Here is a 17,046-nt window from a genome sequence, read left to right as displayed (position 1 = left end):
AGATAAAAATGAGTGGAAAAAATGTACTATTTTTAAACACATTTCCTGAGTGATGTTTCTGCACTATGAGCACTACAAGGTTTGTTGCTCTTTCCTTGGTAGTTATAGTTCAAGAGTATGGTCATCTAGTATTTCCTTGGCTTTTTGTTTTTGTTTTTTGGGTTTTTTTTTTTTTTTTTTTTTTTTTTGAGGCAGAGTCTCACTTTGTCACCCACGCCGTAGTACAGAGGTGCAATCTCGGCTCACAGCAACCTCTGCCACCGGGGTTCAAGCAATTCTCCTGCCTCAGCTTCCCAAGCAGCTGGAATTACAGGTGTGTGCCACAACACCCAGCTAATTTTCCTATTTTTAGTAGAGATGGAGTTTCACCATGTTAGCCAGGCTGGTCCTGAACTCCTGACCTCAGGTGATCCACCCGCCTCAGTCTCTCAAATTACAGGTGTGAGCCACCACACCTGGACTGTTTTTTCTTTTATCTTGTCACATCTTTGGCAGTTGTTTTAATGGAAATTATCTGAAAATATTATGTAAAAATGATCTCAGAAAGGCAGCAGAAGACAGCATACCTGAAAGGTGAATGCCACATTTAGATAATGGGCTACTTTCTTTTTATGCAATTAAAATTAAATAAATTTTTAGAAATACTTGGCAAAACTGAATCTGATTTATTGGTGCTAATCAAGATTATTCTAACAATTAAAACTGGAGGAAAGCAGACATTTAAAAACAAGTAAAAAGCTTTTCTCCTTTTATAATAAATTATGATTACTGCCCTTGCAAGAATCAATCTATACATTATTTCAATCCAATAATAGAAAGTAAACTACATTTTGAAAATGTAAATTACCTCAGAATGTTTTACTATAGCTTCTAAACAGAACATTTCCACTGTTGCTGAAGGAACTTCTCCAAAACTTTCAGCATAAGGAAGTCCATTTCCTCCAAAACACCATAAACCACCCTGAAATTAAAATAATTAAAAGTTTTACTGAAAAAATAGTGACTAATATTTTTGTCTGACAAAAAAAATCTCTGTACTAATATATGGCATTAGAAAATACTAATGTGTAGGGACTCAAAATATATTGGAAACTTTAAAGGAACTTTATACAAGCTGTGGCTTATCAGAATAGAGAACATAGGGAATTATTTCGAGAAGAGCATGACCTCTGTGTCCCCCTCAAGTCTCTCCTCTGTGTCCTTTTGTCTGAAAATAGGAAGACTAACACACAATTCTTTAACAAGAAAAGCCCAGAATGTTCTAGTGTCATCTCTTTCAGTCCCCAGTAGTCAGTACAGTCTATTATTTTCCAGATTCTGCTAATAGCCTACTTAAAGTCTAATAATCAATACAATTCAAAAGATATAAAGCATCACTGGACAAGTTAAAAAGAAAGATCATGATGACAATGATCACAGAGCTTTTAATCCTTCTCAAGTTGAACTTCAAGTTCATATGGAAGAATAAACAAAAATCATTTCAAAAATTACAGAACAAAAGAGTAGCAGGGATTATTCTAACAGATACTAAAACATAAAGAATAAAATAGAACAAACATTTCCATTTCCACTCTTATCATAGATCAACAGCTAATGTCACTAACATGCAATATCCTCCTCCAAGTCAGTGACAATTATAGAAATATAAGCAACAGTAATAAAGTTCTTAGGAAAATGAATACAATGCCTCTAAAATATATAAAAATATATTATAAATTATATATATGTATATATTTTATATTACATAGTATATATTTATTATATATTATAATATACTATATATTTTTATATTTATAAATTATATATGTTATATAATATGTAAATTATATGTGCTATGTAAATTATCTGTATTTTTAATTTTAGAGGTATATCCCTAAATATAATTCATTATATATGAAATAAATATAACATATAATTATATATTTGTTTATATATTTATTTCATAAATATACATAAACAACGCTCAGCACTGCTCATAATGAGGGGGCGTGTACATTGGAAGGGCACTGAGAAACTACATTTGTCATCTATTGGACAGACGAGATTCTGGGGAAACAAGCACGCACAGCACCTTGCTGCTAGTGATATCAATGGCACGACTTCTATGGAGGACAACTTGACACTGGCGATCAAGATCACAAGTGCACATGCCTTTAATAATTGATCCTACAGAGATGCTCACACATAGGGAAAGTGATAGAATGCAAGTCTGCTCACTGTCGCATTGTTTGTACAATAATAAAGACTGAAAACCAGCTAATATTCATCAATGGGGGTTAAATCAATTATGGTACAGTTGTACAATGGAATGCTATGCAGGTCTGAAAAATTTTGTCTCTTCTTACATTGATACATACCAATCTCCACAATAATCCTTAAGTGAGAAAAAGGTACAGAACAGTGTACAGAGAGAGAGAGACTGTGTGTGTGTGTGTGTGTGTGTGTGTGTGTGTTGGGGTAGGAGAGACGAAAGGCATGGAAAGAAGATGTATTGCTGCATTGCTGTAGGTGCTTTGGAAGTGTTTCACTTTTGAGCTAGGGGTCATAACTGCACGCTTACGGCCCACCTGCTGGCAAAAAAGGACAACTAAAAAGCAATGGCTCAAAAATGTACAGAGTAATATAAAGCCCAGTGTTTTCTATAGAAAATATAATCCATAAAGTTCTGCATTTTAATTTATAAGGTCCATGGTTCAGTAAACCAACTAAAAATAAATTTTGGCCACTCTATACCTTTTATTCATGCCTTCTTCTCATATATATTGTTTTTCTAAATTTAAACATGCTTGAATCTGAGAGTCACATTATTTAAATTGAGGATTGAGATATGGCTAAGTCATGAAAAGTCATCCTTCTCTGGCAGAGATAATGGTAAATAGTGGATTGGTGAACTCTGTTAGAGGGTAGGAATTTTTTCCTGAAGATTTACCACCACATCCTGGCTCCTCCAAACCCCTCTTCCCAGCTTGTACCCTTGAATCATCTGATCTATTTCTACTCTAAATACCCCAAGGACAGAGACAGGGGAGAAGGCAAAGAAAAATGATCTAGGACTTTCATTGTCTTGGCCATTTTGGCAGTATGATGTACAGTGCAGGTCCCATTTCATTCTCATTGTCAGCAAAGCTTGTTACTTATGAATCGGTAGATTTCGTGGCAGTAAGAAGTATAAGCAAAAAGGAATGAATACAAAGGAACAAACTCACACTATGGTGGTATGGATTATATTCTAAACCCATGTAAAAATAAATATACATACTGCTGCTTTATACTGAATTAAGATACGACAAGACTAAATAAATTCATAAAGATTTAAGAAACACTACACATCAAATTCTATGAGTGCAACAAAAAAATAATTTCCTAAGGATTAAAGAAATGCATAGAAAAGGCTAGAGAGAATGACAATATTAAAAACAATGATAAAGAGTAGGTACAGGCTGAATGCGGTGGCTCATGCCTGTAATCCCAGCACTTTAGGAGGCCAAGGCAAGTAGATTGCTTGAGCCCAGGAGTTCAAAACCAGTCTGGCCAATACAGTGAAACCCCATCTCTATGAAAAATTAGCTGGGGATGGTAGTGCACACCTGCTGTCCCAGCTACCCAGGAGGCTGTGGTGGGAGGATCACCTAGCCTGGGAGGTCAAGGCTGCAGTAAGCCATGATCATGCCATCACACTCCAGCCTGGGCAATAGAGTGAGACCCTGTCTCAAAAAAAGACCCAAAAAAAAAAAAAAAAACCAGTAGGTAGAAAAACTAAAAGGCAACAGTAACATGTAAGAGCTAATATCTGGTGTTTCTTCATAAAAAGTTACAACCTTAGAGTTCTGTGATTTGTGCAAACTAACTGGGCTAATAAAATGATGTTCATTCTAAAGCAGGAGTTTTTAACAAGGGTCCTGAGGGGTATTGGGTAAGTAGGAGTCAAGGCAAGTAGGACATAAACTTGGATGGAAAAAAATTATCTTTGTTTTTTCCAACCTCTGACTGAAATTGTGCATAGTATTCAGTTATGAACACAGACAACAAGCCACAGTAACTCTAGCAGTACCTATGATTCTGTCAGTAAGGAAAAGCACAGGTATTTTCATATCACATCTCATTTTGCAGCTATCTGAAAACACGGTTATATTCATTACTTCTTTCAAGGCCAACTGTCACCAAACAGTGAAGTTGCACATTCTCATACTAGTGAGCCCAAATCTACACAGCTTTCCAGTATTCCCCAGCAATAATGATTTGAGATCAATATTTGGACAGACTAGTTCACAGTTCGATGTTCTTATTCAGCAAAGCAGCAACAGTATTCACACTGGTATGTCACTAAAAAATGTATACATTGAATGGAACCATATGAAGCTGCCTCTTTCCCCAGCTCTACACACTGAAGGCCTAAAAGCAATGACAGCGGCAATGAGCTGACCTAGCCCAGAACTTGTTTACTAAATGCCATTACCCCTAAAAGAAATCAAAGCTGCTTAATTCTAGGGCTAGTAACAGGGAAAGGTTAAGATGAACATTCTCTAATACCAGAAAATAAGCAAGTGCTCCAAAAATAATGAATGAAACCATTTCCAAAAGACATGGGAGACAACAGGCAGGGGCTCCCACAGCCAAACCTGGGACAATCTGAACATCAGTATGAATAGGATAGTAATAGATTATAATCTATGGAATAAAAACACCCATGCATGATCCCATTTGGATTAGAAAGTAAGGCAGAAAGAAGAAATAGGAAGAGAAAAAAGCTTTCCTTACAGAAGAGTACTAAATAAGTGAGTAAGGAAGAATACAATTAGGGGGAAAATCTCAGCATTTTGCAAGCACCTAGCAATAACTGTTATTCAGGCAAGACTCATTAAAAGTTTATTATTAAATAAAACTACTGGCTGAAAGTCTGAAGAGCAACAGGACAGTCTCCTAATCTCAAAGTATCTCCTCCTCTTACAAATCGACGTGCTTCCAGGTGTGACACACTGGGAAGGACACAAAATCTCTATTGTATTCCTGTAATAAATGTACACCCAAATTTAATCACGAGGAAGCATGAGACAAACTAAACTGAGGGGCTTTCTACAAACCACTGCTTTGTACTCTTCAAAAATATCAATGTCACAAGGACAGAGAAAGGCTGAAACAATTTTCAGGAAAAAGGAGACCAAATACACAACACTCACATGCAATGCTTAATACTAGACTAGATCCTGGAATAGATTTTTTAAAAACAAAAAAGCTGTCATAGCCCAGGGGCAGCAGCTCACACCTGTAATCCCAGCACTTAGGGAGGCCGAGGCGGGCAGATTACGAGGTCAGGATATGGAGACCATCCTGGTCAACATGGTAAAACCCCATCTACACTAAAAATACAAAAATTAGCTGGATGTGGTGGTGGGCACCTGTAGTCCCAGCTACTCGGGAGGCTGAGGCAGGAGAATTGCTTAAACTCAGGAGACAGAGGTAGTAGTGAGCTGAGATCACACCACTGCACTCCAGCCTGGGCAACAGAGCGAGAATCTGTCTCAAAAAAATAAAAGTGGCATGGTGTATTAAACCACTTTCCCTCTCTTCACTTGGCAAAATGTAAGGTTACAGAACACTATAGAAGGTGGAGAAATATTAACTAAATAGTAATGTCAGGCCAGGTCCCAGGAGCCCAGCATAGGGGTGCAGGAGAGAAGTTAGTGATGGGAGTGGGAGACACTATGGCAGAATACAGGGAAGCACCCAAGTCCACAAGACTCTGTCTATAAATCGCTTGGTCCCACCAAGCTGAAACTATTAGATGTTAGACATGCCTGCTGAAATTGACGCGGTTCCCTGAGATGAAAAGCAGGCCATGAGAAGAGACAGGAAGAATATAGATCTAGATAAGAAACTACTTGACATGACAGCCCCATAGTTTCCTAGATTTGACACCAACAGCATAAACAACAAAAGAAGAAAACGTATAAATTGGACTTCATAAAAAATGTTTTTTATTGTTTAATTTTTTTTTTTAGAGATAGAGACTTGTTCTGTTGCCCAAGCTGGAGTGCAGTGGCACAATTACTGCTCACTGCAGCCTTGAATTCCTGGGTTCAAGTGATCCTCCTGTCTTAGCCTCCTGAGAGGCTAAGACACACAGGCGCACATCCCACAACTGGCTAATGTTTTTGTTGTTGTTGTTGAGATGGAGTCTCACTCTGTAGCCCAGGCTAGAGTGCAGTGTGATCTCAGCTCACTGCAACCTCCACCTCCAGGGTCCCGGTTCAAGCAATTCTCCTACCTCAGCCTCCCAAGTGTCTGAGATTACAGGCATGAGTCACGATACCCAGCTAATTTTTGTATTTTTTAGTAGAGACGGGGTTTCACCACGTTGCCCAGTCTGGTCTTAAACTCCAGACCTCGTGATCCACCCCTCTCGGCATCCCAAAGTACTGGGATTATAGGCATGAGCCACCACACCTGGCCCCAGCTAGTGTTTTTCTTTGTAGAGATAGTCTTGCTATGTTGTCTAGGCTGGTCTCAAACTCCTGGGCTCAAGTGATAGTCCCAACTCATCCTCCCAAAGTGCTGGGATTACTGGCATAAGTTACCACACCTGTCCAGACTTCATAAAAATTAAAAACATTTGGGGTTCAGAGGTTACTATCAAGAAAGTGAAAAGACAACCCACAGAATGGGAGAAATATCTGCAAATTACATATCTAATAAGAGATTTGTATCCAAAATATATAAAGAGTTCTTACAATTTAACAATATAAAGAATTCTTAAAATTCAACAAAATAAAGAACTCTTACAATTCAACAACAAAAAATTTCAACTCTTACAATTCAGTACATCTAATAAGAGATTTGTATCTAGAATATCTCAGAAACTCTTAAAATTCAACAACAACAAGAATTTTTAAATTGGGTGATACAACGTGAAAAGATGCTTCAAAAGGACAAGTAAGCCAATTTTAAAATGAGCAAAGGGAGCCATGGTGGCTCACACATGCAGCCCCAGCTACTCAGAAGGCTGAGGCGGGAGGATTGCTTGAGCCCAGGAGTTTAAAGCTGTAGTGCAAGTTATGATTTTGCCTGTGAACAGCTACTACATTTCAGCCTGGGCAACACAGTGAGATCTTATCTCAAAAACAAAAACACGAGTTAAAAAAAATTGAGCCAAGGATTTGAATAGACATTTCTCCGAAGAAGATATATAAGGGCCAACAGCACATGGAAAGATGCTTAATATTATTAAGCATTAGGAAAATGCAAATCAAAACCAGAAAGAGGAAACCACTTCACATACAATGGGATGGCTGATATAAAAGATGGACAATGACATATATTGCTGGTGGGAATGTAAAATGGTAAAGTCTCAGTGGAAAACATTTGAAAGTTACTCAAAAAGTTGCACAGAGCTACTATATGACCCAGAAATCCCACTCTTAGGTATATACTCAAGAGGACTAAAAACATACAGTCACACAAAGACATGCACATGAATGCTGATATTGAGATCTAATAAGAAATATATATTTGGTCTCTACTCCTGGTCCCCTCCAAAGTGATGAGTATCTTTTGTATGCTAATGAGATGACTGGTGGCTGCAGGGCCCCTCAATAGTTTCAAGAAGAGGGCTGGTCAGAAAGACTAAGGCATGATTAGAGGGTAGGAACTTTCTGCCCTACTCACCAACGTCTGGGGAGGACAGAGGGGCTGACGGTTGAGGTGATCACCAAAGGTCAATGATTTAATCAATCATGCCAACTGATTAAAACCTTGACAACCCAAAAGGACAGGGTTCGGAAAGCTTCTGGATAGCTGAACACGAGGAGATGTCTGGAGAGTTGTGTACCCGGAGGGGACATGAAGACTCGGCGTCCCTTCCCACATAGCCTGCCTTGGGCATCTCTTCCATCTGCTGTCCATCCCCCTCCTCTGTCATATCCTTTATAATAAATGAGTAAGCAAGGTGTTTTCCTGAATCCCATGAGTAATCAGACCCAATGAGAGGGTCATAGGCACTCCCGGTTTATGGCTGGTTGATCAGAGGCACAGTTCACCACTTGGAAGTTGCAACTGGCATCCGAAGTGGGGTGCAGTCCTGTGGGACACAGCCCTTAACCTATGGGCTTTGACACCATCTCTAAGTAGATAGTGTCAGAAATGAACTAAATTAAAGGACACCAAGCTGGTGTCTGATGGAAAATCGCTGAGCATGTAAAGAAAAACGCTCCACACATGTGGTGTCGGAAGTTTTAAGTGGTGTGAGAAAGTAGGAAAAACGATTTGTTTTTTTTTAAAGTAGGAAAAATGCTTTGCTTTTTTTAATGTATTTTATTCATACATAATAGCCAAACAATAGGAATGACCCAAATGTCCATCACTAATGAACAGATAAATAAAATGAGGCATAGACATATAATGGAATACTACTTGGCCATAAAAAGGAATGAAGCACTGACATGCCACAATGTGGTGGAGCCTTGAAAACATTATGCTAAGTGAAAGAAGTCAGACACAAAAAGGCCACATACTGCATGATTCCATTTATATGAAATGTCCAGAAGAGGCCAATCCATAGAAAAAATAGATTAGTGGTTACCAGGGGCTGGAGAGGGGAATGGGCAGTGACTGCTAATGGTTACAGGGTTTCCTTGGGGAATGGTGAAAATATTCTGGAACTAGATTGCAGTAATTACTGTATAATTGTGAGTATATTAGAACCCAATGAACTGTATAGTTTTAAAGGGTTTATGGTATATGGATTATAAAGAAAACTAGTTGAACCGGAAATATCACCATAAATTTAAAGCCTTTTAAGAAAAGGTAATTGTTCTGCTCTGTTACTTGGGTGTCTAGGAGCCCCAGGGTCCACCAGCTCTACCTTTATGTAGAACTATTATGCACACCTAGTGCCTGGGTTTTGGACTCTAATCTTCTCCTGTAAGAAGAATCAGATCTCCTTGGAGAAGCAGGTGAATCTTACAGGGCAAGAAGAATCAAAAAGAGCCAGAGATATCTTGTCAAAAAACCAAGGTACCTTCCAGGTACTTTGGGAATAGATTTTAAAAGGATAGAGAAGGTCAGCCTACAGAAAGGGCTCTGGAGACCAGGTGATCGAATTCTCACCATCAAAAAGAAAAAAACCATTATAATTCACTGAAGCAATTCCAAGACGTGGCCCAAAAGGGGAAATTACACAAAGTATACTAGACAAGTCATATCTACTAATGTGTCCCTAATTTCTCATAAAAGGGAAAATGAGAAAATGCATTTAATTGGTAAAAGATTATAGAATATTGTGGTTTTTTACTGACAAAATATGTTCCTTTCATAGAATAGATTACATAGTTATTGCAGTTAATAATGATGGTTATTTGTTTCTGATTTCTCTATGAGATTTTTACAAAGATAAAAACTTGCTGACATGATATACCAAGAATACCAGAATTCAGTATTCACTGATAGCCTTTTTTTCTTTTTTTTTTTGAGACAGGGTCTCATTCTGTTGCCCAGGCTGGAATGGCACAATCATAGCTCACTAAAGCCTCAATCTCCTGAGCTCAAGTAATCCTCCCATCTCAGCCTCTCAAACAGCTGGGATTACAGGCACATGCTACCACGTCCAGTTAATTTTTTATTTTAATGTTTTATAGAGACAGGGATCTCACTGTGTTGTCCAAGCTGGTCTCAAACTCCTGGCCTCAGGCAATCCTCCTGCCTCAGCCTCACAAAGCACTGGGATTACAGTTGTGAGCCACTGCGTTCAGTTCTATTGATTAAGATACAACTTAAGAGTTACCTCCTGTGAAGCTGCAAATGACCTCGTTAGCAGAGTGAAGGGCTTCTGAAGTTACCTGTATCTCTCTCACACATTCTGTGACTGTTTACTTACCTGCCTCTCTGTCATCCCTGAAATCCAGCCCAGGGCATGCCGCACAACCAGAAGTTACTATGTTTACTCAGTTACTGGGTGAATGTTAGCCCCTGAAACAATACAATGGAAAGAGTGGACACTCAAAAATATTTGCTGAATGAATAAATGAGCTAACCTTCTGAGCAGCCAGACTCTGACTGCTTTCACTAAGAGCCAAAGATGTAAAATACTGGATACACTCATCTACCTCTGTTTGAGGTAAGGAAGCCAGCAACTGTCTGAGCTCCTCTTCAGTTGAAGAATCCTGAAATAAAAGGAAAGGAAATTCTTCATAAATACTCAGCAACTGAGTACAACAAAAAATATCCAAAGACTCAAAGCTGGTATTGCCATATATATCAAAGCCATATATTGTGTGTATATGTCTCTCTCTCTCTCTCTATATATATATATATAGACACACACACACACACACACACACACACATATATATGATATAGATATAGAGATATAGGGAAAGAGATATCAGAGATAAACTACTGCTTTCAGTCTTGAAAACAGTCACTCACCCAGGTAAATAAACAATCATTTAATTTTAAGTTCTGTATTTTCATGTCTGCTACTTCAAACTGAGAGACCTATTATAAATTTTAACTCTTAATTTTCATGAGTGACATCTTGACATTCTCAACATCTTGACTCAAAATGAATTATCATATCTTTACTAATTAAAGCTATTGCTTTTTTTTTTTTTTTTTTTTTTTTGAGACAGAGTTCCGCTCGTTACCCAGGCTGGAGTGCAATGGCGCGAACTCGGCTCACCGCAACCTCCGCCTCCTGGGTTCAGGCAATTCTCCTGCCTCAGCCCCCTAAAGCTATTGCTTTTTAAATTGAGAACTTGTTACTATCTCATTTTCTCTAATAATTAATCTCATATATTCATTTTACTATTTTTCAAAAAACTGCTAACGCAGAAGTTTTAAGAGCTTCGTTTTTTAGTCTAGAAAAGATACTCAAGAAACATGCTTTAAATCTATGACAGTGGTTCTCAACCAGGGGCTATTTTGCCCAGGAACATTTGGCAATGTATGGGGACATTTTTTGGTTGTTAACAACCAGGGGGTGCTACCGGCATCTAGGGAGTAGAGTCCAGGAATGCTGCTACACCCTACAATTTACACAACAGCCTCCTATCACAAAGAATTATCTGGCCCAAAATGTCACTAGTGTTGAGGCTGAGAAAACCTGATCTACAGAAACTCAGACGGGATCAACTCATGGATGCTGATATGCTATGAAGTCACCCAACGCTTTACAGAGACTTCCAATTACCAAAAGCAGAATATAATCTAGGAGGAACAGCACCTCCTGAGGAATCAAATCTTTCTATAAAAACTATGATTTCAATTTTACATCCTACTTTATCTGCTTGTGAGAAGCAGCCAACAACTACTTTTTGAAAGTATTTTGTAGCCAAAGTGAAGATAATATATTAAACCATTTTCCACTCTCTAAATTATTATTATTGTTTTACTTACTTCTTTTAAACACGGCAAAGGAGGTGGTAGGAGAAAAAAGCGAAGATCACTCTCTTTGCTTCGTGCCAAACCAATAAGAGTTTTCGGATCACAGGCTTGAGCAATTATCCTATACTGGTAATCTATTGAAAAAGCATATCTTTTGTTAATACCAAAACTAGCTTATAGATTTCATAAAGCTTAACTAAACAAACTACTTGAAAGCACTCTAATTTTTAAACTGCTCTGCATTTCTGTAATCCAAAATTTCCCAAGTACAACTACATTTACAATACCTCTAAGTTAGACACATTTCCAGGACTGATCTCACGATTCTTCTCAACATATATCTGGGGACTGGGTCACAGCCTAACTTTTTGGAAAAAATGAAGCTCAAGGTAAAAATTGGTAGGTCAAACCAATTTAACTTCTTCTTAAAATAATTCCAGCATTCAAAAGCTGTTCTGACCACTACTCAGAATACATGAGACTGCATTTAAGCCTACTGCCCTATGGTGATGATATGGTGTTTTGGTATTCATAATGTCCATGAATATTTAGTTTGCAGTTCCAGATAGCAGTACTTTGAATTAACATGCCATTCTTTATATATCAAAAACAAAATTCCAGCCATGAAAGCAAACATTATTTTCAATAATGGCAGCTTATAACCTGGGGTTGGCCGGGCACTGTGGCTGAGGCCTGTAATCCCAGCACTTTGGGAAACCTAGGCAGGAGGATCATCTGAGGTCAGGAGTTCGAGACCAGCCTGGCCAACATGGTGAAACCCTGTCTCTACTAAAAGCACAAAAACTAGCCACGTGTGGTGGTACCTATAATCCTAGCTCTCTGGGAGGTTAAGGCAGGATAATAGCTTGAACCCAGGAGACAGAGGTTGCAGTGAGCCGAGGTTATGCCACTACACTTCAGCCTGGGTAACAGAGAAAGACCCTGTCTCGAAAAAAATAATAACCTTGGTGAGTATTTCTGGATCTCAAGTGGGGAACTTTTTCAAAATCTACAGGCCAGGGATCTTCCTCCGATTTCTCTGATACAGTAAGTCTGGAATGGAGCCCTGGAAGGCAGATTTTTTTTTTTTTTTTTTTTTTTGAGACGGAGTTTCGCTCCTGTTACCCAGGCTGGAGTGCAATGGCGCGATCTCGGCTCACCGCAACCTCCGCCTCCTGGGTTCAGGCAATTCTCCTGCCTCAGCCTCCTGAGTAGCTGGGATTACAGGCACGTGCCACCATGCCCAGCTAATTTTTTGTATTTTTAGTAGAGACGGGGTTTCACTATGTTGACCAGGATGGTCTCGATCTCTTGACCTCGTGATCCACCCGCCTCGGCCTCCCAAAGTGCTGGGATTACAGGCTTGAGCCACCGCACCCGGCCTGGAAGGCAGATTTTTAAAAATATCTCTATTCTAAATCTCCACCAACATTAAGTGAGCTTATAATTATACTGTAAATTATCATTGTAGATGCCAACCAATTAACAAATTAATTTGCAGAGATCTCATTCTGAGACTTAGAGACAGTTTTGCTCTGCTGTCCATGCTGGAGTGCAGTGGTGCAATGTCAGTTCACTACAGCCTCCACCTCCTGGGTTCGCAATTCTTGTGCCTCGGCCTCCCAAGTAGCTGGGATTACAGGATTACAAGCACACACCTCCATGCCTAATTTTTTTGTATTTTTTTAGTAGAGACAGGGTTTTGCCATGTTGGCCAGGCTGGTCTTGAACTCCTGGCCTCAACTGATCCACCTCCCTTGGCCTCCCAAAGTTCTGGGATTACAGGTGTGAACCACTGTGCCCAGCTGAGAAAATTATTTTTTTCTATTTTGCCCATTTTTACAAGACAGCTTTACTAACAAATTATAGCTTAGTCCATGTACTATAATCAGAGCAGATATGAGTTCTTTGTATTTTTATTGTAAAACTTGTGATTTTTAAACACAATTACATATTTCAAATGGTCCATTAAAAATGATATATACACGGCCAGGTGCAGTGGCTCAAACCTGTAATCCCAGCACTTTGGGAGGCCGAGGCGGGTGGATCACGAGGTCAAGAGATCGAGACCATCCTGGTCAACATGGTGAAACCCCGTCTCTACTAAAAATATGAAAAAAAAAATTAGCTGGGCATGGTGGCACATGCCTGTAATCCCAGCTACTCGAGAGGCTGAGGCAGGAAAATTGCCTGAACCCAGGAGGCGGAGGTTGCGGTGAGCCGAGATCGCGCCATTGCACTCCAGCATGAGTAACAAGAGTGAAACTCCGTCTCAAAAAAAAAAAAAAAATATATATATATATATATACACACACACATACAAATTGGGTACATTGGACTAACTCTTAGTAGTAGAGCCAAGTAGACTGTAAAAAGTTGAAAGCAAATATAATTGTATGATGTAGCAAGCAATTCAATATATTTCATTAAACAGAAACCAAAAGAAAATCCAAGTACATTAGGCAACTATCACAATCAAGAGTTTCTCTCAAAGAAGTATGCAATCAAATATGACTTTGTTCTGGTAGAAAGTTACACAAATGTATACACCTCATTTTTGAGACTATTCTTACCGAACACATTTGTCTACCAGGTCAGCAGGCTTTCTACTTTTTTTTCACTGAAGCTTCTGAAAAATTTTAAAATACTTTTTATATACACTAAGATTGCTTGAATTATTTTCCTTCCTGAATCTCACTGCCTTGTCTTTGACATCCGAAAACAAGAGTCAGCTGACGGACTGCCACCTGTTCAGGTGGTCTCATTACCATGCCAGTGATGGGTCTCTGACATTTCCCGCACAGCCTCCAGTCGCGCCATTTTGTCATCTGACTTGCTCTTCCGTAGGAGCAGCCACACAGCACATTCATGATCTTCTACATCAACTGTACTAAAAGCATCTTTGCAAAAAGAAACAGAAACCAAGGCAATGTGAACAGTTAAGACAATACTTTTATCTTCACTTTAAGCTGGTAATTTATAAATATTTGAAATCAACAATTGGAGAGTTAAATCCACATGTATATAGGTATTGATAAAGACTGATATTATTTGTTCTCAATTCTGTCATATTATCTTTTACAGTTATGAATATTATGTGTGCTTTTTTATTGGGGGGGAGAGGGGTTCAGTTTTGCTTTGTTTTTGAGGCAGTCTCACTGTGACCCATGCTGGAGTGCAGTGGCATGATCATGGCTCACTGCAGCCTCAGCCTCTTGGGCTCAAGCAATCCTCCCACCTCAGCCTCCTCAGCTGGGACCACAGGTGTGTACCAACAGGCCCAGCTAATCTTTTCCTTTTATTTTCCTAGAGACAGGATCTCATTATACCACCGAGGCTCAATGCGTGCTTTTGTTTTATATATTCTGGTGTCTTTCACATGTGGTCATTTTTAAAATCTTTTTCTCCCCAAAACTTTTTCAAAAAGATCAAATATATGAAAGAAAGAATGATAAATTAACATCCATACATCACATCTAGATTCAACAGCTGTTATTATTTTACCATATTTTCTTCATCTATATTCATATGTAATTTTTCCCAAACTATTTGAAAGGATGATGCAGACAAAATGACATTTTACCCTCTCACAGTTCAATCTGCATCTCCTAAGAACAATCCTGCATTCTCTTAAATAACCACAATGTTATTATCACACCCAAAAACACTAACAAAAATCTTTCCAAATCATGCTTCCCCAATTTAAAAAAAAAAAACCCTTAAAGCTGTTTTTTAAAGCCAGGATTTAATAAAGTCTCTTTTAAGTGTAGAAAGTTTTCCTGCCTTTTATTTTCATGCCAACTTTTTAAGATCAGATAAGCTCTTTTCCATCTAGCTCCACATTGTAGATTAACCTGATTGAGAAAGCTATGTTTTTTTATGTACTATGCTCATTATGAGAAGGCATGGGAGTAATTTTCTAACAAATTTAAAATTATAAAACACTCATCAAGAGCCTGGGGTATACTTTATCTCCACATTTATTCACAATTATCTAAGGAAGAAAGAAAACTGTCCAAAGCATGGAGCCCTTAAAATTAAATACAGTCCAAGAGAATGTTACTCAATTAATTTTCTTTTCTTCTTTTTTTACTGAGACAGAGTCTTACTCTATCACCCAAGCTTGAGTGTACTGGCACGATCTTGGCTCACTGCAACCTCCGCCTCCTGAGTTCAAGTGATTCTCCTGCCTCAGCCTCCTGAGTAACTGGGATTACAGGCACCCACCACCATGCCTGGCTAATTTTTGTATTTTTAGTACAGACGGGGTTTTACCATCTTGGCCAGGCTAGTCTCGAACTCCTGACCTCAGGTGATCCACCGGCCTCAGCCTCCCAAAGTGTTGGGATTACAGGCATGAGCTACCGCACCCAGCCTAATTAATTTTCCATAGTTATAAAAAATATTAGTATAAGAAATGAAAAAAAGTCTTGAATTGGTCATTCCAATGACTTTCAGATTACTGATAAGGATTCCAAGTCATTTATTTGATATTTACCAGCAAATGGATTCCGTAGTATCTTGGCTGACGTTGCCAATACCTTTCTTACTGCTTTGTGAAGTTCTTTTCTTGCCTGCCAGGCAATACCTAAAATGATTATAAAATTAAGTAAAACTTAGAATGTATTTTTAACACTATGCTCCAATGTTTCAAAGAGAAATGCATAAACTCCAAATTTTTTCACAAAGAAAATACAAAATAGCATCGTTGTCTTTATATTGTCACTATCAATGCAACTAAAGTCATTATGGAAATGCAGAGCTCTCAATTCCAAAAAGAGATTGCTCTCTAAGTCAGGGGAAAGTAAAAACAAAAACACTAACTAAAGCAAATAAAAATCTTCATATACAACATAGGTTTCACAATATCCAGGAAAATGTCCTTCATGATGAGCTCACCTCAAACTGAAGTTTGGAGATACTTTACTAACCAAATTAGGTCTCACTACACAGGTATACTATAAGCAACAACAATTTTCTATGGAATTAAAACTGTAAACATGCCATAAAAGCATGTTGCAATACATGAAAGTGATGTAATAACTAATACGAACAGGGCAGAGTGGTGGCAGATACAGGAGAGCAGCAGAGCCTGACCCACTCAAGGAACATCATGTTAACTGGCAAATTCTGGCTCACAGCGTAGGAACAGACAGCTGTGAGTCAAGTGTGTGACTCATCATGCTACCCGTATTTTGATGAAAATATACTCCTCTGCTCTAAAATTTCATGTTCGCCATGCAACCATATGATCACTAACGAGGGCTTCCATGTGACCTTAATACTGAGAAGTGGAAAGTCCTACCTAGTAAAGATAGGTTTTCTAGCTTTGGTGACAGGTAATTAAAAGAAATGAGTTGGCATTCATATTTATGAATATATCTCATGAGTTTGGTTTGCATGAATACATCCCTTTTTGCATGAAAACAGAAATATTGCTGAGCTAAATGACAAAAGCATGTTATTTGTACTTGCCAAACTGAAAGTCAGCCTCTGTATTGACAGTCCCACTAAGATGTGGAATTCCAGGTTCAGACTAAAAATGCCAGTTAGTCTTCACTTAGTTTTAAGAGAGCTGCAAACCTAGGTTAAATACGGAAGTCCAAAATTTGATCCTCAATTAATTCTTTAGAAACTTGGTTTTCATGGGGCTTGGTGATTCTTAGAATT

At 38.5% G+C, this 17,046-nt stretch overlaps 1 protein-coding gene across 5 annotated transcripts in view; it reads right to left on the bottom strand.

The window, feature by feature from the left end:
• Nucleotides 1-17,046, bottom strand: part of SERAC1 (serine active site containing 1) — a 66,097-nt gene that overhangs the window by 29,730 nt on the left and 19,321 nt on the right. For all 5 annotated transcript variants that reach the window (XM_074397201.1, XM_074397200.1, XM_074397199.1 and 2 more), the window contains 5 exons: nt 15,875-15,964; nt 14,145-14,276; nt 11,389-11,510; nt 10,026-10,154; nt 848-961 (listed from right to left, as the gene is read on the bottom strand). In XM_074397201.1, coding sequence (XP_074253302.1) covers nt 848-961; nt 10,026-10,154; nt 11,389-11,510; nt 14,145-14,276; nt 15,875-15,964 — 587 coding nt within the window. The remainder of the gene's footprint in view (nt 1-847; nt 962-10,025; nt 10,155-11,388; nt 11,511-14,144; nt 14,277-15,874; nt 15,965-17,046) is intronic.

This window comes from Saimiri boliviensis, chromosome 4 (assembly GCF_048565385.1).
Source record: "Saimiri boliviensis isolate mSaiBol1 chromosome 4, mSaiBol1.pri, whole genome shotgun sequence".
Classification (NCBI taxonomy): Eukaryota; Metazoa; Chordata; class Mammalia; order Primates; family Cebidae; genus Saimiri; species Saimiri boliviensis.
The sequence above is the reverse complement of the archived record's forward strand: the minus strand, read 5'-3'. Positions and strand labels throughout refer to the sequence as shown.